This window comes from Zalophus californianus, chromosome 10, assembly GCF_009762305.2.
Source record: "Zalophus californianus isolate mZalCal1 chromosome 10, mZalCal1.pri.v2, whole genome shotgun sequence".
Classification (NCBI taxonomy): Eukaryota; Metazoa; Chordata; class Mammalia; order Carnivora; family Otariidae; genus Zalophus; species Zalophus californianus.
In genome coordinates this window covers 80,996,272-81,018,338 of record NC_045604.1, presented here as the reverse complement: position 1 = coordinate 81,018,338, position 22,067 = coordinate 80,996,272, and the positions used below count along the sequence as shown (strand labels likewise).

At 44.2% G+C, this 22,067-nt stretch overlaps 1 protein-coding gene across 10 annotated transcripts in view; it reads right to left on the bottom strand.

Annotated features, from left to right (window-relative positions):
- Positions 1–8,322: 8,322 nt before the first annotated feature.
- Positions 8,323–22,067, bottom strand: part of MRTFB (myocardin related transcription factor B) — a 277,869-nt gene continuing 264,124 nt past the window's right edge. For all 10 annotated transcript variants that reach the window (XM_027613661.2, XM_027613660.2, XM_027613659.2 and 7 more), the window contains 2 exons: positions 15,895–15,955; positions 8,323–13,759 (listed from right to left, as the gene is read on the bottom strand). In XM_027613661.2, coding sequence (XP_027469462.1) covers positions 13,227–13,759; positions 15,895–15,955 — 594 coding nt within the window. In that variant the 3' untranslated portion in view covers positions 8,323–13,226. The remainder of the gene's footprint in view (positions 13,760–15,894; positions 15,956–22,067) is intronic.

The window sequence follows — 22,067 nt, the reverse complement described above, 5'->3', positions numbered from 1 at the left end:
CATAGTGGCTACACCATTTTGCATTCCCACCAACAAGACACAAGGGTTCCAATTTTTCCAAATCTGTACCAATACCTGTTCTTTTCTTTTGTTTTTAAAGATTTTATTTATTTATTTGAAAGAGAGAGAGACAGCGAGAGAGGGAATACAAGCAGGGGGAGTGAGAGAGGGAGAAGCAGGCCTCCTGCTGAGCAGGGAGCCCAATGTGGGGCTCGATCCCAGGACCCTGAGATCACGATCCGAGCCGAAGGCAGTCGCCTGACTGAGCCACCCAGGCACCCCTGTTTTCTTTTTTAGTAGTTATCCTAATGGGTGTGAGATGGTATCTCATGGGATTCTGATTTGCATTTCCCTAATGACTATTAATGTTGAACTTCTTTTTTTTTTTTAACATCTTGTGACCTTTTCATTTTTTAATTTAATTTTTTAAACTTAAATTCAATTAATATATAATGTATTGTTAGTTTCAGACGTAGAGGTCAGTGATTCATCAGTCTTACAGAATACCCAGTGCTCATTATATCACGTGCCCTCTTTAATGTCATCACCCAGTTACCTCATTCCCCCCACTCTTTGCAGATGATATGATACTTTATGTGGAAAACCCAAAAGACTCCACCCCAAAACTACTAGAACTCATACAGGAATTCAGTAAAGTGGCAGGATAGAAAATCAATGCACAGAAATCAGTGGCATTCCTATACACCAACGACAAGACAGAAGAAAGAGAAATTAAGGAGTCGATCCCATTTACAATTGCACCCAAAACCATAAGATACGTAGGAATAAATCTAACCAAAGAGGCAAAGCATCTGTACTCAGAAAACTATAAAATACTCATGAAAGAAATTGAGGAAGACACAAAGAAATGGAAAAACGTTCCATGCTCATGGATTGGAAGAACAAATATTGTGAAGATGTCAATGCTACCTAGAGCAATCTACACATTCAGTGCAACCCTCAGTTTGTTTCCTATGATTAAGAGTCTCTTATGGTTTGTCTCCCTCTCTGATTTCGTCTTGTTTTTCCGTCTCTTCCCCTATGATCCTCTGTTTTATTTCTTAAATTCCACATACCAGTGAGATCATATGATAATTGTCTTTCTCTGACTGACATATTCCACTTAGCACAATACCCTCTAGTTCCATCGATGTTGATGCAGATGGCAAGATAACATTTTTTTGATGGCTGAGTACTATTCCATTGTGTGTGTGTGTGTGTGTGTGTGTGTGTGTGTGTATGCACTCTCTCTCTATATATATACCACCTCTTCTTTATCCATTCATCTGTCGGTGGACATCTGGGCTCTTTCCATAGTTTGGCTATTGTGGACATTGCTGCTATAAACATCAGGGTGCAGGTGCCCCTTCAGATCACTACATTTGTATCTTTGGGGTAAATACCCAATACTGCAATTGCTGGGTCGTAGGGTAGCTCTATTTTCAACTTTTTGAGGAACTTCCGTACTGTTTTCCAGAGTGGCTGCACCAGCTTGCATTCCTACCAACAGTGTAGGAGGGTTTCCCCTTCTCCTCATCCTCACCAACATCTGTCTTTTCCTGACTTGTTAATTTTAGCCATTCTGACTGGTGTGAGGTGGTATCTCATTGTGGTTTGATTTGTATTTCCCTGATGCCGAGTGATGTTGAGCACTTTTTCATGTGTCTCTTGGCCATTTGTACGTCTTCTTTGGAGAAATGTCTGTTCATGTCTTTTGCCCATTTCTTGATTGGATCATTTGTTCTCTGGGTGTTGTGTTTGCTAAGTTCTTTATATATTTTGGATAGTAGCCCTTAATCTGGTAAGACATTTGCACATATCTTCTCCCATTCTGTCAGTTGTCTTTTGGTTTTGTCGACTGTTTGCTGTGCAAAAGCTTTTTATCTTGATGAAGTCCTAATAGTTCATTTTTGCCTTTGTCTCCCTTGCTTTTGGAGATGGGTCTAGCAAGAAGTTGCTGTGGCCAAGGTCACAGAGGTTGCTGCCTGTGTTCTCCTCTAGGATTTTGATGGATTCCTGTCTCACATTTAGATATTTCATCCATTTCAAGTCTAGTTTTGTGTGTAGTGTAAGGAAATGGTCCAGTTTCATTCTTCTGTATGTGGCTGTCTAGTTTTCCCAACACCATTTGTTGAAGAGACTGTCTTTTTTCCATTAGATATTCTTTCCTGCTTTGTCAAAATTTAGTTGACCATAGAGTTGAAGGTCCATTTCTGGGCTATTTTGTTCCATTGATCTATGTGTCTGTTTTTGTACCAGTACCATATTGTCGTGATGACTACAGCTTTGTAACAGAGCTTGAAGTCTGGAATTGTGATGTCACCAGCATTGGTTTTCTTTTTCAACATTCCTTTGGCTATTTGGGGCCTTTTCTGGTTCCATACAAATTTTAGGCTTATTTGTTCCAGTTTTGTGAAAAAAGTTGATGGTATTTTGATAGGGGTTGCATTGAATGTATAGATTGCTCTAGGTAGCATAGACTTTTTAACAATATTTGTTCTTCCAGCCCATGAGCATGGAATGTTTTTCCATTTCCTTGTGTCTTCCCCAGTTTCTTTCATGAGTATTCTATAGTTTTCTGAGTACAGGTCCTTTGCCTCTTTGGTTCGATTTATTCCTAGGTATCTTATGGTTTTGGATGTAGTTGTAAATGCGATTAACTCTGTAATTTCTCTTTCTTCTGTCTCATTGTTAGTGTATAGAAATGCACCTGATTTCTGTGCATTGATTTTTATATCCTGCCACATTGCTGAATTCCTGTATGAGTTCTAGCGATTTTGGGGTGGGGTCTTTTGGGTTTTCAACATAGAGTATCATGTCATCTGCCAAGAGTGAGACTGACTTCTTTGCCGACTAGGCTGCCTTTTATTTCTTTTTGTTGTCTGATTGCTGTGGCTAGGACTTCTAGTACTATGTTGAATAGCAGTGGTGATAGTGGACATCCCTGCCATGTTCCTGACCTTAGGGGAAAGCTCTCAGTTTTTCCCCATTGAGAGTGATACTCGCTGTGGGCTTTTTGTATATGGCTTTTATGATATTGAGGTATGTACCCTCTATCCCTATACTCTGAAGAGTTTTGATCAAGAAAAACTTTGTCAGATGCTGTTTTTGCATCTATTGAGAGGATCATATGGTTCTTGTCCTTTCTTTTATTCACGTAGTGTATCACATGGATTGATTTGTGGATGTAACCACCCTTGCAGGCCAGGAATAAGTCCCACTTGGTCATGGTGAATGATCCTTTTAATGTACTGTTGGATCCTATTGGCTAATATTTTGGTGAGAATTTCAGCATCCATGTCCATCAGGGATATTGGTCTGTAATTCTCCTTTTTGGTGGAGTCTTTGTCTGGTTTCGGGATCAAGGTGATGCTGGCCTCATAGAAAAAGTTGGCAAGTTTTCCTTCTATTTCTATTTTTTGAAACAGCTTCAGAAGAATAGGTATTAATTCTTCCTTAAATGTTTGGTAGAATTCCCCTGGGAAGCCATCTGGCCCTGGACTCTTGTTTGTTGGGAGATTTTTGATGACTGCTTCAATTTCCTTGCTGGTTATGGGTCTGTTCAGGTTTTTTACTTCTTCCTGTTTCAGTTTTGGTTGTTTATACACCCCTAGGAATGCATCCATTTCTTCCAGATTGCCTAATTTGTTGGCCTACAGTTGCTCATAATATGTTCTTATAATTGTTGGTATTGCTTTGGTGTTGGTTTTGATCTCTCCTCTTTCATTCATGATTTTATTTATTTGGGTTCTTTCTCTTTTCTTTTTGATAAGTCTGGCCAGGGGTTTATAAATCTTATTAATTCTTTCAAAGAACCAGCTCCTAGTTTCGTTGATCTGTTCTGCTGTGCTTTTGGTTTCTTTTGCATTGATTTCTGCTCTGATCTTTATTCTTTCTCTTCCCCTGCTGGATTTAGGCTTTATTTGCTGTTCTTTCTCCAGCTCCTGTAGGTGTAGGGTTAGGTTGTATATTTGAGACTTGTTTCTTGAGAAAGGCTCGTATTGCTATATACTTTCCTCTTAGGACTGCCTATGCTGCATCCCAAAGGTTTTGAACAGTTTTGTTTTCATTTTCATTTGTTTCCATGAATTTTTAAAATTCTTCTTTAATTTCCTGGTTGACCCATTCATTCTTTAGTAGGATGCTCTTTTGCCTCCATGTATTTAAGCTCTTTCATATTTTCCTCTTGTGATTGAGTTCCAGTTTCAAAGCATTGTGGTCCGAAAATATGCAGGAAATGATCCCAGTCTTTGGTACTGGTTGAGATCTGATTTGTGACCCAGGATGTCATCTATTCTGGAGAATGTTCCATGTGCACTTGAGAAGAATGTGTATTCTGTTGCTTTAGGGTGGAATGTTCTGTGAAGTCCATCTGGTCCAATGTGTCATTCAAAGCCCCTGAGAATGTGAAAATATTTCAACATATAATACTTTTTATTTGTTGCTGTATCTGGTTTGCTAGTCTTTTGTTTAGGATGTTTGTATGTATATTCCTAACCAGTACTGGTCTGTTTATTTTGTTTTCTTGTCATGTCTTTATCTGGTGTTGGTGTCAGGGTCATACCTAATAGAATGAGTTGGGAAGTTCTCTGATTTTTCAAAGAGTTTGTGAAAAATTGGTATTAATTCTTCTTTGAATTTTTGGTAGAATTCACCAGTGAAGCCATCTTGTTGGTAGTTTCTAGAAATTAATTCATTTTCTTTACTTGTTGTAGGTCTATTCGTATTTTCGATTTCTTCTTGAGTCAGTTTTCAGTAGTTGTGTCTTTCTAGGGATTTGTCTGTTTCATCTAAGTGAATTTATTGGCCTACAGTTGTTTATACTATTCCCTTATAACTCTTTTCTATTTTTATTTTATTTTAGATATTTATTTATTTGACAGAGAGACACAGCGAGAGAGGGAACACAAACAGGGGGCGTGGGAGAGGGGGAAGTGGGCTTCCTGCAGAGCAGGGAGCCCGATGTGGGACTTGATCCCAGGACCCCGGGATCATGACCTGAGCCAAAGGCAGACGCTTAACGACTGAGTCACCCAGGTGCCCCTCTTTTTTATTTTTAAACAAATATGACTTGGGTTACCTCTGCTTCTTCCTGCACTTTCTTCCCCGAAGCCTTTTGTTTGGAGATTCTTTTATGTTGACATATTTAACTTTTTGATTTCGTGCATTTATGAAAATGGCCGTGTTTAAAAGTTGTCAGATTGAAAGGCATACGGGTTGTTTCTCATTTGCTCTGGATGTGTTAGTGTCCACTCTCACACATGATGGTCTGGGGGCAAGGGTGCTTCTTTTAAAGATTTTATTTATTTGACAGATAGAGAGCACAAGCAGGGAGAGGGGCAGAGGGAGAGGGAGAAGCAGGCTCCCCGCTGAGCAAGGAGCCCAACATGGGGCTCGATCCCAGGACCCTGGGATCATGACCTGAGCCGAAGGCAGATGCTTAACCGGCTGAGTCACCCAGGCGTCCCTGTTCTGTGACTCTTGGGCTTCTGGATGTGCTCAAGGGGATACAGAAGTCCCAGCCTTGATAGGGAGTGTTTGGTTGTGAGTCACTCGTGTGTGGCCTGGCCACGGGGGCTCATTTATGACATCCCGGTCTTTTAATCCTGGTTGTGGCTGGCTAACCCAGTCAAAGCCCTCCCCTGAATGCCACACACCATTCCCAGGAGTAGCTACTTGGTAAAAATGTGTGAGTTTGGGACTTGAGATCTCGACACCCAGTTGGGGGTGAACCTCATGACTGATGTAAATGAAGTCAGCCATGACCAGTTGAATTTGTAACCTATTGGAACGGAGAGGAAGTATTGTATGCACTGAGTCTGCAGAAAGGGTCTGGGTTCTGGGGTATCGGAAGCGTGGTCTCACATCCAGGCTCTGCTTCCTTTGTAATTTCAGGCAAATCATTCCATTCTCTGCCCTCAGTTGCCTCATCTATAAAATGGGGGTAATAACAGTTCTTAGCTCATAGACTTGTGGTACACTGAGGTTGTGTAAAGTGTTTGGCGCAGGGTCTGGGGTCTAGCTGCGTTGAATATGTTTCTGTTCCTGGCTGCCTTCCTGTTCGCCAGTGCTATGTACTGAGGGTGTGGGGAGAGGGGTGAGTAGCTTTTGGTTGTAGCACTTTTTTTTTTTTTTTTGGTCCCCACTGTGGCTTCTGTATCTCTAGTGAATGTGATGTCCTGGTCAACCTTCCATGTTGTTTGACAGACATAATTTAAGTAGGGAACATAAAGCTACTTGTCTGAATGGCTTTGCAGACCTTTTCTAGTGCTTTAAAGAAGTGCCGTAACAAAACCACTCTACCTGTACCCTTGGTCGCGGGAACTTCATGGGCGGAGAGCTTCGTTTGCCATTCTGCTGAGTGTGGACTTGAGGACCATCCAGCTGTGGGAGATGAGGCCCTGCGAAAGTTCTCCAAGATGGGAAGCACTTGACATTCTTAACTACGAACCTGAATACAGGCCCCCCCTCAGCATCAGTTCCCTGTCAGCGTTGGACAGGACCACACCAGCATTTGTATCCTGTGGGTTTTAGATGCTTTTGAGTCTCTTGTATGTGTGGCCCAGGGGTGAGTCCGCTGGGGTAACTGCCTCCCTCCCCCGCACCGGGCCACCAGTAGCAGCCCCCACCTGGGATGATCTGTGACACAGTCCTGTGCAACAAGAGGGCCTTCCGAACGTTGAGCATCTTTGTTTTTTGTCTAATGACACAGTATGGGTTTAATTTTAGTAACTTGCCATAAACATTAACAGAGAAGACAGGCAGGATGTATCAAGATGAGGTTTCTTTCGGAAAGTTAAAGCAGGTTCCAATGAACAGCTTATCAGACTTATCAGAAGCTAAGCTATTTGTGGAAGGAGGGGCGAGGGAGGGGTCATGAGGGGACGAGAAACCTTCGAGAGGATTGTGGGGCCGCATTAAATGGTCGGGGACATGTGGGTCCCATCTGTCATGAAGACGGTCTTCCCTTGGCTCCGTGCTGGTGTTTGACTGCAACGCGGATTGGCTCCTGTTCATTTCCCTCCGTCGCTGAGCCTGTGGGTGTGTCTGCGTTTACAGGTGATGTGATAGTCACCTTGATTCTAGAGCGAATGTGCTGTCAGGGGTTATGAAGATGGTGAATGATGACTGTGTCCAATATCGGAAAAGCTCTCCAAGGCTCTGTGTTACCCAAACGTTAACAGAATGATCGAGAGAAGCTGAGGTCCCTCCGGGCCTGGGATCCTTGAATGCCCGCTCTCCCCTACCTGTGCAGACCTGGTTTCTCTGACTTCCTGCGTGGAGGGGGTCCCAGAGCCCGACCCCAGCATCTAGCCTGTGGCCGGGTGCACGGCGGGGCCTGAGCCCCAATCGCTTGTTATCTCTGGCCTCTTGGCCAGGCTGTTCTCTCTGCCTGGAACGTGCTTTCCATGCTCACGCCATGTCTACTGCCCACTTTCCCTAGAGCCCCCTGCTCTGTCCCGCGGCCTCTCCTCCAAGGCCGGGTACCTTCCCTGCTCCGACAGCATATTCTCTCCCCCGGGCGAGGACACTGGCTGGTAATGTGTGAGGTGCCAAATGTTTTAGGCCCTTGGGAACATCATGGACCTACTGATCTGTTGAGGCTGCTGTCTTGGTCCCTCGTGTCGCAGCTAATGACCATGTTGTAGTAGTTAGGTAACCCGTGATCTCTCTTTTCTCCCTCTCTGCGGTTGACACGGTCAGCGATGCACAAGGCCCGGTTGGCAATCCAGCTTACTCATGGCCATTTTATTTCACCAGAGCAAGGAGGCAAATATCATGCTGTTTTCCTCAAAACCTTATCTTAGCCATGGGCTTCTAGATTGAAAATTTAAATGCCATTTTAGGAAAAGAATACCCAATTCTAAAGACCATTTTTGTAACACCTATAGCTTTTTGAAACTTGGTTACATTGAAGGACTCTCTGGGTCTTTGGGAATTTTGTTGGTGGCTTTACTGCTACCAAAGTGTGCATGTTTCCGTGCGTAGATGCACGCTCCACGCTTTATCAGGCCTTCCTTCCCTGCAGTGCTTCCTTACGCTTGTAGGAGAATCAACATGACTTTGGTGTCATTGTTGTCACATTCAAGTTCAGCCAGTCCTGGCTTCTATTTTGTATCCCGCGTTCCTGGGCTTGGGGGAGGGAGGTCCCCTTGATGTGTGAGCTGCAGAGTTTGCCTCGGTTTTGTCTGTGGCCAGGTGCTGTGAGGGGTGTTCTGAAGGTGGGGTCCCCTCCGAAGCCCGTGCCCGCACCCAGCTCTGCTGGGGCTCGCCCGACCCACAGGCTGTGGTCTGCCCTCCGCACAGCAAGAACCAGTAGTACATCAAAATGTTTTTTATTTGAGACACAAAAATGCAAAATTGCTGAGATATCAAACGTCTCCCGACCGGCTACAATACTGCCACCATGTACAAAAGATCTGATGATAAATGTGCACACATGTAAAAATACAGTACGCATTACTATGTACAGTACATGTGCAAAATGTATGGCATTCAAACGATACGGAATTGATTTCAGGGGTGCAAACAGCAAATACAAAGGCATCATGGTTTTCTTTTAAAAAACAACATAAAGGCAATACATGAATGGACCCCCCGATTGCCATAATTTTTTTGTTTATTAAGCTAGTGCTTTAGTAAGCGGGGCTCTGTAGGTTGGTATCTTTCTCCTTGTTTTCATAAAGTGAGATGCTAAGACATAATGTGACCATGAAAATAAGAAGAGAAACACCTATCACGCTGTGTTTCTATTGCAAGCAAGAGAAAAGGAAACTAATCTGCACTTAGGAAGAAACTCCGTATTACTACTAAATATGTATTATTCTTAAACCAACAAAACAAATCTATACTATTTTACATGAAAACAACAGAGAAATATCTACATCTTTGTGAAAATTATAACCTTAAATGGATAATACCTTTTTGGGACTGACTGTTGAGATCTTGTTAGTCTCAAATTTTAAATAAAAAGTGCCTCCTTTTGGCAAATACTTGGCAATGCCTTTGGTTCCTTTAAAGCAAGTTTGCATTACTCTTGGTTACTTGAGGTTAAGTACTTTTGGTAGATACTAAACCCTCTCCTAAATGCTCCCTCCTCGTCCCCAGTCAGCAAGTTTCCTTACAGCAGAACGTCGAGAGGTAATTGTTACGAGTCTCGGTGATTCTATGAACTTGGTTAAAGCTTTGTCTTAGTAGTTGGCACAAAGCTCTGTTGAACATGACTAGCTGTGCTGATTATCGCCAGTGACCTGTTTTGATTCCAGACGGCACCTCTGGTCTGAGATTGCCATCCTGCTGTCACGGAATGGTGACATTTCCCAGTCACGATTCACAGAGCGATGTGTTAGTGCAGAGGGGGAAGCGCTCTTTTGTAAACACGGGCAGCTGGGTGGCGCCCGGGCCTCGAATCCAAGATCGCGGCTTAGAAAGCCTCTGCGGGGACGCACATACTCCTCGGATAGTGCGAGGAGGGGTGAATGGGGAGCACACGGGAGCCTCCTTGTGGTCCTGCAGGCAGAGTCACTTCACAAATGGAAAAGGTGGCCCGGACAGACCCGCGCGTCGGCAGGGTTGGAGACAAGGCAAAGAATGGCCGCATCTTGTTATTTTCCAGTGGGGACTGCAGCCACTTAGAAGGTGAGCCGAAGCGCAGTTAGGATGCTCTCCAAGCACACAGACCTGCCCTCGGAAGCTGTGCTCCTCGATGGAGCTGCCCTTCCAGTTAATGTGCTTGGATCACCTGGGCTAATTCCGTGGCCTCCAGGGCAGTGGACAGTTCGGTAGTCTGCTCTGTTGCCAGGGGTCAGGAGTATGCATGTGTGAGGAGAGGGGTGACACAACATGGAGGGTTCTGTGTGGATCCGGAGAAATGGGCCGTCCCTATCTAAAGTGACTGCCGGCAGGAGCCAGTCTGGGGACGGGAGAGGGACTGTCCCACCACTTGTGGGGACAGCTGCATAGCTGGTTTCAGCCTGGGAATTCTGAACGGGCGCCAAAGAAAGCGAGGTGGCCTGGAATGATCTGGGGGGGAGGGCAGAGGAAGCCTGAGTCCACTGTGGTGACCAAACGGGTGACATGCTGCCGATACATCACTCGGGGGTGCACCGGACTGCCTTCCAAAATCGCACTTCCTAAAGTGTCAGTTACATGGATCACAGAACCGGGCAGTTTTTAAAAAAGGAAACTTAAATAAGATCTCTCTAGTATTATAAAAATAGTCCTATAAAACACAGAGTATCTGAGCAAGAAACCCCACGAATTGAGAATATATCTATGTACAAATATGTGGCCAATACTGTACAGTAGATTGCACAATTCAGGAAGAACGCTAGCACGTGAACCCCCAGCAACACGCCGGAGGGGCCTCCCTAGACACATGCTGCTGAAATCTACAAGGTGACCCCAGGCCCCTAGACTCGCAAAGCCCGGAGAAGCTCTGGGCTTCCCATGCATCCCACCCCAGAGGACATGAGCCGGTACCTGCATACCCTGGAGAGGCGAGCTTGATGCAGCGGTGCTTCGGGAATATTCAGGGAAGTCAGACTGGATGGGAGAGAGCACACGTCCAGGAGCTGGTTCTTTCCTTGGCAATATGATGTTCTGCAAGACGACGGACCACACTCCCACGTCTACGCTACACGCACGCATCCCGCCGGCCTGCCCTGTGCTTTATGGCTGTGATGATAAAGATAGTCCTCTGTGGTGCACACCTTTCCCGCCGCTTACCCTGTGTACAGCGAGTCAGGTCGTCAGAGGGGCCTCGATGACAGTATCGTCTTTGGTCACGTCACCTGCTGCACACATCTGCGTCCTCACGCTAACCTCGAACACGGAGCTGGGACCCTGGGCGGCGGCCTCCCTGCCACGCAAGCCCGGCCTGCCACCCAAGCCAGGACGGGAGGGCCCGGTGGAATGGTACGAGTGGAGGGCTGGTGGAGTTCGGGTTGGGAGGCTCCTTGCCCTCCCTTTCGAGGAAGCCCCGTACGTAAGGGTTTGAAACCCATGTGTGAAGTGGGTACTTCAGCAATTCCTAGTCAAAAGCAAGCAGGCTAGTGGGCTGGCATTCTCTGCACTCAAGTGTGTATTTTTGGACAGCACCCTTCCTGTGGCACGTTTCAGACCTTGTTTTGAAAAAGCAACGGGAGAGCCGAGGGCGAGGAAAGCATCCAGGTGCATAACTCAGGCTGGTGGAAATACAAAGTCCGTGAGAGTCAACAGCGCTAGCTGGTCACTTGCCTCCTATGAGTCCACGTGTGGAGGCGGTAAGCCCCAGACAAAAACCCACAGCCAAGACCACCCCTAGACAAGTACCTGCCCGAGTAGACAGCCCTGTCCTCAGAGACAGGCCCTTCTGGAGGGGACGGATTGGGGCCGCCCGTCCCACCCGGGGTGACACACTCTCTTGGCCTGGCTCACACGGCGGTGTTGTGCTGAACCAGGTTACTGGATTCCAGGCGTGGGATTACCAGTTTCTAAACGTTTAAACTACTCCCTCAGACCACAGTGAGCATAACCGCTTCTGCCCTGAACCCTTCCGAAGTCTTTCAAGTTGGGAAATGCCAGTTAACAGAGGGCTCCAGTGTTCTGGGCGGCTGAATACTGGAAAAACAAACTTTCCTTACATGGAGTAAAATCTACAAACCAAGATAAAGATATGAAATAAGATCAGCTCTTAGGCAAAGCACAAACCCAGGTGATGCCCAAATTCTTTCCGAATAATGGGTCAGGTTGGCTCTTGCATGTCACTGTGGGAATATCACCATCTAAAGACCCAGAGAAAGCAACCTGACCCTTGGGTTTACACAAATTGGGGTGTAGAGTGTGATAATATTATTTAACAAACACCCTCACACTTTTTCGTAGATTTTCTTTCCGTTATTTACATTTTGTCATATCCTTAAATGACTAGCCTGAAATAAGTCTGGAAATCCTGTGATAGTTGGCATTTTAGAAAATTCTTAAGAAACTACTCAGCAAATGTGTGATAACTTTTCTATCTAAAACAACGACTAGTAAAACCTCCAGTTTTTCTATCTTCGGCTTGGTAATCTAGTGAGAGCTCGCGTATATCATCCAGTTACAAGCCTGAAAAATGACCGTCTGGGAAAACGGCTGAGAAGAGGCGGCCAGAGCTGGGGCCCGGCAGCCAGCCCACTGAGAGTCTCACCCGGAGCCCCTGCAAGAATGTTCGGGGCTCCTGGCACACTTCTCCTCTGCCCTCTCTTTGCAACTCAACAGCTCAGAAGGGTATTTTACACTAAAGCCTTCCTTGGTTCTTTGAGATGGGTCTGGTTACCTGAAATCAGTCAGCATTTCTTTAAATATGGAAATACACATGGCTCAAGTACTCTAGAAATAGTTGAGTTACTAAAACAAGTAGGACCACTGGATACCCAATTCCTTACCCCAATGTAGGCTGTACATATCACAATGTCAGAGTGTACATACAAATGTCTAATATACACATTAAAATCCATCTAATCAACCGCGAGGGTCGCTAATAGAATTTTCAGTGTTATCAGTATACGTGGACTTTGTACAGTGGATGGTTTAAGACAGTATTTTGGAGACATCAGGTGACAGTGAAAGATCTTCCACTTCAATTTCAATGTGGGAAGCTCCGGTAGGATCCCCCAAACCTCAAACTACGACCCAGAAACACGATGTCGGTTTCTGAACGGAAGCAGAAGTCTGCAGCTGCAAGCTGTCTGGGAACGGGCGGGCACCCTCCACGGCCTCCGCCGCCCGGGGCCCGGCTCCGGCCTGTTCTAGGACAGACCGCATGCAGGGGCCGCTCACCTGCCGCCACGGGCGCTCTCATGGGAGTGGAGCTATCTGTCTTGTAGGTGGGGTCTCAAAGTGACCGCAGAGGCGTAACTGTAGTTCGGTTGATGACCAGAGCATCCTCGTGTCGCGCTCCTGCACACGTCACTCTTCTGTATGTCTTTATTCATTCTTTGCCAAAGTCTGGAGAAACAGGTGAGTCTTCTTTGACCAGTGATTTTTCAGAAGGCCCTGTGCTATGTTAAGTTGTAGAAATTCACTGCTGAGCGCAGTGAAATGTTTTCACACTCGGTTTCCAGGCTGTGACCATCCATCCCTTCTTCCTGTGACAACGTATTGTAATTGCAACAATGCAACTATGGATCTGTCTCTAAAAACGGACCTTTGAGAATGATCTTCATCTTCTTAAACGTCATGGACTCGAAGGACAATCTGTGACGTTAGTCCCACGGCAAGGGCAGGTCCTGTGGATCTAGAAAGTCAGCGGAGAACATGCTGGGAGCGGGCGTGCTGAGGGGAGTGAGTCCTGACGTGTTAGGCATGGTAATGTCCAGCCACTCCATGTTGTCCAAGTTTGAGTCCGAAAGGTCAAGTGACAGGCATGGGGTGCTGGCAGCAAACTGGGCCTCTGAAGTCTCCATGGGGGAGTGTGAGTGGTCCAGCACACTTGAGTGACTCAGCAGATCGTTCTGGAGGTCCTCGATCAGAGAGAAGGGCTCCCTGTCGTCACTGCTGCTTTGTAGTGGAGCAATTTCGTTGGCCGAAGGTAAAGTTCCATCCAAGAAAGCTTCTAGCTGGTTCTCTAAGCTGGCAGATAAACTGCTCATGGGTTCTAAGGAGATGGGTGGTGCCATCTGGACTTGGGGTGGTGGCCGGGACACCACTGTATTGACTGGCATTGTGGTGATGCTGGCTGTCACTGGTCTCATTTTGGAAATAGGTGAAGGCTCTTCTTTGATAGGGAGGGAAATCTCTGTGCAAAATAATGGAAGTGATCAGTAAGTAATGATTTACTACTCTTGAAACATTTCTATCAATTACCAGGACAGTTGTTTAACTATTTTGTGAGGACTTAGACACAGACCATCGTAGGGGTAGGAGGAAGAAAATGCTGTTGGTCAGGTATGCTCCTTGGTAACCTAGAGGGTGATGGCTCATTTTAGTTAAACAATCATTTAAATTTATAACATTCTGATATGCTATATTTTTTAGTAAGAGTGGTAAGCATCACACGCAGTTATGTGCCACTAGGTAGGAGTCGGTGGATTTGAGTATTTGATCTTTGGGTCCTTGTTCTCAGTTACTTCAGGCTTCAGAAAGGTTACCATGGATCTGCCATCACTGTGGTCTCCACCCTTAAAGTCAAAAGGTAAGTCCCGTTTGTGCAGACATGAAGTACATTCTGAATATCATGACGGATCTAATTATATTCTTTTTCCTATTACTGTTACAGTTGAACTGTGTGCCCAGTTCAGCCATACATGTTCTGCATAAAGTTCTAAAGAGATACAAAGCCATCTTATTTTATTCCCGACTTAAAGATAGCCACAGCTCCTCTGACCTTCTTTACCTTATTTTTCTGACTATTTTGTCTTGTTTTCTGAGTTTACCTAAAATGGTAAAGATCTGGCAGATGTATTAATGAGCACTAATGATGAGTTCTTCCTTGCCAGATCAAGTAGAAAGTGAATGCACCATCTGCTCTAGATACCAGCGTTCATTTAGATACATTTATTTGGATAAAGTTTCTTTTTTACTTTCTTATGGGTATTTCATTGGTTTCATTTCTATGCAAATATGGGAGGAGAAATGGATCTGCTAAGAGCTGTGGGAACTCAGTGACTGGGATGCAGAAACACTCTGACTCCTACGAGTGAGCTGTCGACCGTGTGGACTGACCATGTGCACCGTGTCGACCGTGTGGACTGATTCTTCTCCCTGTGTGCGTCTTGAGTATAGTCTGTTACTTCCTGTAGTCAGCTCTAGAATTGTTCTGAAAGCTGACAGTGCTAGGTAACCAGTCTCAGAATCAACTCTTTAAATCTCTGTTTTCATTATCATTGGTATTAGTTCACAATAATATAACGTCCTCATTGGATACTTGGCCATTAAAAAAAAACTCCTTATAGAAAATAACTCACTTGATGACTTTGTCACATTTTAATTTCTTAAGTTTAGGTTGTAAAAATTACTCCCTTTAATCAATGAGAAAGTCTTTATTTTCACCAGGTTTGGCAAAATGCATTTAAAAAAAAAAACCTTAAAATCAGGCCGTGAAACATTTACTTCCATAGCATAGATATATCATAAGTTATTTTGCGAGGCCAGTGTAGTTCTTAGAAAAAAAACTATCTGCACGTGTAGAGCTATAATTAAACATCAAGAATTTCCTTGTGTCTTCAAAACCAAATAGTACCTGCTATGAACGGAGAAATTTTGACCATTGTTTAAAAATCTAAATAAAACTCCTTTCATCAAGGTAACTTAAGAATACTTTATTCCAAAACAGAGTTTTCAATTTTAAAATACTGATTTTTATACTTATTTTGAAAGATACTTTTGCTGAGGTAGAGATATCCTTGATTTTGTGTGTGTGTGTGGTTAATATTCTTTATCCCTTTTTAAGATGATACACTATAAAGTCTAAGATTTTCAGTTACATGTAGAAAGTGCTTTAAAACTGCCTTTAAATTTTCACCAAGCTACTAGGGCCTGTGCTACGTAACGTGGTTGTTATAACATTAGTGTGTGCAGCCGAGTGCTTTTATCCCCTCACAATCACCTATGTATGGGACAGGTTTTGAAGTTTTTCAACGTGGAATTTAAATTTAGCTCTACTTGGCTATTTTGAGATGGTGTGTTGTTTTCAGCAGGCATAGATCTATGGAAAAAATCTAACATTATGTTATTGTTTTAAGCTGAAACAGTGACTTTTCCTCCATTTATAAGTTGTTTTAATGTCCTAATTGAACATATTGAAAACAGTAAACTTGGTTGGAATTAGACTACGTTTCTCACTACTCCAAGATAGCCTGTGAACTCTAAAGGAAAATGTTCATACACTTGTCATAAAAGGTTACTCAGGGTGTGATGTGACTTGTGACCTACCTCCACTCTTAATGAGGATATCAAAGAGGTCGTCCATCTGCTGGCTGTGTGCATTGGAAATCTACAACAAAGGAGAATAGAGATTAGCCTTCTTTCCTACAGGCGTGGAAGGATTATCTAATTGGGAGCTCTGAGCAACCTTACAGAACATCTAGTGCTACTCTATCATTTGATAATTTTGAGAACACTGAGGTCACCAGAGACATTAAGCCGTTTACCCAGTGTGTCACAGCTGATGAGCTGACAGCAAGAATGGGGCCAATAACATAGATCAGCTGACCTGTACATTTCCCTTTTTACCACTGCATTTTGAGAGGCCGCTAATACTTGTTTTTAAAAATACTTTATTCATTTGCATGTAGGTAAAAATGTAAGGTATGTATAAAGGTGATCATACTGTATTTTTTCAGCTTTCCTGAGAGTTAGCTGACCTCCAATCAACTACACTTATGTAGAGGGCTCAGTCTGTTAAGCTTTGACATCTGTATACACCCGTAATACTGTCAACAAAATCAAGGTAGCAAACCTACCCATTGCCTTGCAAGTTTCCTCACTGGCCTTTTGTCATAGTTCTCTCATCTCCAGACAACCCAGTGATGGCCTTTTTTGATGATAGAGGACTTTACATTTCCTTGAGTTTTATAGCAACGAATCCATACAGTATGTGTATTTTTGGTAGTGGAGGAGGCTTCTTTCATTTAACATAGTAATTCTGAGATTTATCCATGTTGGAGAGGAGATCTTAGGAATATTTTTATTGCTCAGGAGGTTTGTTTTGGTTGTTTCCATTTTTTGGCTGTTAGAAAGATGCTGTGGACATTTGTTACAAATCTCTGTACTGGGTAAATGTCAAGGAGGGGCATGCTGGAATCATAGGGTAGCTATTAAGAAATGGCTGTTTTGCAAAGTGATCATATTTTTCCATTTCCACCAGCAATGTATGGTATTTCCAGTCGCTCCACATTCTCATCAACACTTGGTATGGTCAGTCATTTTAATTTTAGGCATCTGCTAGGTGTGTAGTGGTATTGCACTGTGGTTTCAATGTGCATTTTCCTAATGACTCATAATGTTGAACATCTTTTCATGTGCTTGTTTGCCATCTGTGTATCTTTTTTTGGTGAAATATCTGTTCTAATCGTTTGCCTACTCCAGACTTAGGCATACTGTTTGTTTGCATGCTGTATCTTTTTCCAATTACTTACTTTCAACATGTGTCTTTGTATTTAAAGTATGTTTCTTCAAACCGAGAAACAGAGTCTTAGCTATAGAGAACAAACTGGTGATCACCAGAAGAGGGGGTGGGTGGGGTGATGGCTGAAATAGGCAATGGGGATGAAGGAATGCACTTGTTGTGATGAGCACAGGGTGATGTATGGAAGTGTTGAATCACTCTGTTGTGCATCTGAAACTAATACTACATTGCGTGTTAACTGGAATTTAAATAAAAACTTAAAAAATACAAATTTATATCAACTAGGGGCGCCTGGGTGGCTCAGTCAGTTAAGCATCTGCCTTCAGCTCAGGTCATGATCTCAGGGTCCTGGGTTCGAGCCCCGCATCAGACTCCCTGCTCCGCGGAGAGCCTGCTTCTCCTCCCTCGGTGATTGCTTTTGCACTCTCTCAAATAAACAGATAAATAAAATCTTTAAAAAATTTGTATCAGTGAAAAAAAAAGTATGACTCTTACAGGTGCATGCATTAGTTCTCTATTGTATTACACATTGACAAGTTTAGTAGCTTAAGAGTTATTTTCTCAGTTTCTGTGGGTCAGGAATTTAGCAGTAGTTTAGATGGGTAGTTCTGGCTTGGCGTCTTTCATGGGGATGTAGACAAGATGTGGACAAGGCTATAGCCATCCGTCTTCAGGCTTCGCTGGAGAATGTCCTTACGGAGACGTGACTGGCCAGTTGGTCCTGGTTATTGATGGGAGGCCTCAGTTTCCCTTCACATGGGCCTCTCCAGGGTGCTGCAGGACGGTCCACGTGGTATGACAGCTGCCCTTCTCCAGAGCCAGCATCCAAGAAAGAGCAAGGCAGGAGAGGCATGCCGCTTATGAACTAGTATCAGAAGTCCAACACCATCACTTTTGCCCATTCTATTATAAGCGAGTCACTCAGTCCAGCTTAGGGAGGAACTGCAGACATCTTAAAATAGAGTTAGTTGAATCTGTTTTTAGTCATTCTGATAATTTCTGCATTTTAATTGTATCGTTTACTCCACTGGCATGTCTTGTGCAATCAGTGATAGGGTTAAGTTTGGGTTTACCATTTTGTTTTGATTTGCCCTGTTGTTCCTCCTAAGGTTCTTGTCCTTTAAGCAAGTAAGTAAGTAAATAAATATATATATTCATTTGATTTATTTTTGGAATTCTAACAATCTTTCTGTTTTAAAGAAGCTGTACTACTTTAGTTGCTACTGTAGGCACACAATATACATCCTTAATTTTTCATAGGTTATTTCATGTTGTACCATTGTGTATAAAATATAAAACCCCTGTAAACATAAAGATCCACTTCTTCCATCTTTTTAGGTTTTTGGTGATGAATTCTTATTTTTTCTTTATCAGAAAATATCTTTAGTTCACTTTCACTCTTTTTTTTTTTTAAAGATTTTACTTATCTATTTGAGAGAGAGAATGAGAGAGAGAGCATGAGAGGGGAGAGGGTCAGAGGGAGAAGCAGACTCCCCGCTGAGCAGGGAGCCCGATGTGGGACTCGATCCCGGGACTCCAGGATCATGACCTGAGCCGAAGGCAGTCGCTTAACCAACTGAGCCACCCAGGCGCCCAGTTCAGTTTCATTCTTAAAGGACATTTTTACTTGATAGAGAATGCTGGTGTGACAGTCTCTTCCTCCCTACTAAGAATTTTAAAGACATTGTTCCACTGTTTTCTGACTTTAGTTTCTGATGAAAAGTCAATCGTAAAACAAATTGTTGTTATCCTGTGTGCACTGTGTTGCTTTTCTCTTGATGCTTTCAAGATCTGCTCTTTCTTTAATATTTGGCTTTCAATAATTTGACTATGATATGACTAGGCCTTCTGTTTCTCCTGCTTGGTGTTCATTGAGCAACTCAAAGTTATAAACTTGTCTTTCATGACATTTGTGAAAAATCTGACCATTATTTCTTAGAATATTTTGCCTGCCTCATTCTCTTCTCAGAGTCCTATCATAACCATCTTAGACTATTCGATATTAAATAACATGTCTCTGAGGTTCTCTTCTCCTTAAAAAAAATCTTTTCTTTGTTATTCAGAGTGGATAAATTCTATTGATTTACAAGTTCACTAACTTTTTACCTTTTACCTATCTTTTTACCTTTTTCACTGTCCTCTCCATTTTGTGAAGACCATCTATAATTTTTTTTATTTTAGAGATTTTTGTTTTATTATTTCCATTAAAAAAATCATTCCTCATTTCTATTATTTGCTATTTTTCATTCATTATGAAATCTATTTTCCTTTACATCATTGATAATTATAATAGTTGTTTTAAAATCCTTATCTGCAGGTTCTAACACCTGGATTAGCTGGAGTTGGTCTTGGCTGATTGCCTTTTGCCCTTGAGATAGGGTTGCATTTTCTTCCTTATTTGCACATTGCATGTTATGAATGGCTATTATGAATATCAAATTGTGAAGCCTCTGCATTCTGTTATTTTTCTCAGATGAGTGGTTTCTTTTGTTTTAGCAGGCAATTAACTTGGTTGGACTTGACCTTCAAAATGTTTCTTAGGCAGAAGTTCCAAGCACAGCTCCCATCTTTTATCTTTAGCTCAGCTTCTATGACCACTCAATGCCTCTGTGGCTTAGGGGTTAGCTGGAGATGTGGACAGACAGGATTTGGGGATCTCCCCTTTAGTTCTTTCCCTTTCTGGGTTGCTCTCAACTAGGCTTTCTGACTTCCTGGGGCATAAAGGCTATGGTTTTTCTACCAGTAACCTTCCCACTTAGCTTGACCCCCGAGTAAAAGCAGCATAAAGAGGGAACTCGTGCTGTCTGTCGGCCTTCCTCTGAGTGTGGACTCCTCACCAGACTGTGACTGCATCTATTCACTCTTCAATGCCTTCGTGTTACTGCCAGGCCGTACAGCTGTTACCTGTGGAAGACTGCCTCTGCCAATAGTGGAATTGGAAGTCTGAGTAAAGGTATTTGAAAAACCTCAGGATGCTCGGAGTTTGATGCTTAATGGGGTATAAAGAATATCAGACACTGATGTAGAGCTGGGCGCCCTCAGTCTATAAACATGAACCAGAGACAGATAAATGGCAGGGATTCCGACCAGCTGTCTTAGGTTAAAGTGAAGTAATCATTCTTTGTCGTTGTTACACGTATCAAGTGAGCAGGCTATATTGACCTAGACATGAGCACCAGGTTAGGAAGGATGAGTGCTACCTCTTCATTCTCTTAAAAACTGCAGCTTAAGCTCTTTGCCTTTCACTCACCTCTGTCCCTCGGTGAGGAGAACAGACATCACTTGTTAATGTGCCAACGGGGAGGCCGGTCTAGTCCAGCAACATCTGTCCCCATTCTTTGTGTAAATGTTGACAACTATTTCTGAAATGTGGTTTTTCCCTCACAGAGAAGAGCCCCTGCTGAGGACGGAACTGAAGAGACCTTTTGCAACTCCCACGGTTCTGCTCCTTTGGTGTGAAGCACATGGCAACCGTCTACTCCCTCAGGGAGGCAGTCCGCCCTAAACCCCCCTGCACTGCCTTTGTGAGTGCGCCCAACCGGACGCTGCTGCCTGGTCCCGAGCACTTGCTGCAGCTGCTCATCGAGGCAACCAGGTAGGTCAGGATGACACTCACTCCCTGGTTGAGGGCAGTGGCTTGGTTGGTGCCTGCTGCAAAAAGTGTTGACAGCTCTTGGTGGCGTGTGACGCATCAGGCCACATCGAGTCACCCCACAGAACGTGGCGGCCAGGGGCGCCGGCACAGCTAGGCTGACAGCCCTGCTATTTGCTGCGATACTAAACAGTCTTACTCTGACCTGCTCTAGCTTGTCATCTACTTTCAGTACCCCCAGAGTGGAATGAGGCTCACCTGTTGCATCCTCTGTGTGTCAGGGGTTCTTTCTTGAAACTTACCTGAGTTTCAGTTTAGATGGGTAGGGAGACCAGGGGAAAGGTTTAGGGTAAGGTATGACAAGGTTACTGTTGTTGGGCACCCACCATAGGCCAGATGCCTTTACAGACAAGAGCTCTATTCCCATCTCTTGGAATAGGGAGCAACAAGGCCGGCTCAGAGGACAGGTAAGCACCTTGCGCACCTTGTGTATCAGTACATAGTGAAGTCAGGAGCACCGCAGGCCTGTCTCCTTCAGAGTGCATTTGCTCAACATACTAGCAAAGTTGCCTGCGTGAGCTGGTGTGCTGGAGCAGGGGGTGCTGCGGATGAGAGTGAGATGAAGCAGGACAAGGCAGGTGTAGGTGCTAAGCTGTCTTGATGGCCAGCCAGGTGCAAGGTCAGTTTCATGCCACCCTGACAAATGGTGGCTTTAGAAAAGAGGGACCTGCAGAGGACTTCTGGGAAGATGGTGGAGTAGGAGGATCCTAAGCTCACCTGGTTCCACGGCCACACCTAGATAACAGCTACATCAGTGCAACTATGAAAATGACCTGAAGACTGGCACCACACACTTTCCACAGTTAATGATAGAGAGGGGGATACATGGAGAAGAGCAGGAGAGCCAGAGATGCAGTAGGGATGGTGAGACTAGCCACAAATGAGGGGGATACCACAAGCACAGAGAAGGGAGCGGACCCTCCATCAGGCACTCCGGCCATGGGGGACCTGAACTGAGAAGCTTTGGAAACCAATGGGGCTTAACTCTGGGTACTTTAAAAATCAGTGGGCTTAGCTCTGGGAGAGCTGGATGGCAATAGGAAACTGAGTCCCACCCTTCAAGACCTAGCCAAACAAACAACCCCGCTGAGATGCAGCAGTTTGAAAAGCACCTGGGATATAAGGGAAGATTTATTTACTAATCATGTGTTGGAGAGGCAGTGGTCTTTGGGAGACTTTGGCAAGAGTGAAAGAGCTGGGGGACACCGGTGGGGGGGGGCACCATTCCTCCTCTGCCTGAGCCTAGACTCCTGACACTTGCAGGAACGAGTGCAAACACCCTCCACCTACCTTGCTAATAACCACACCCTGCTGTGCGTTCTCCTG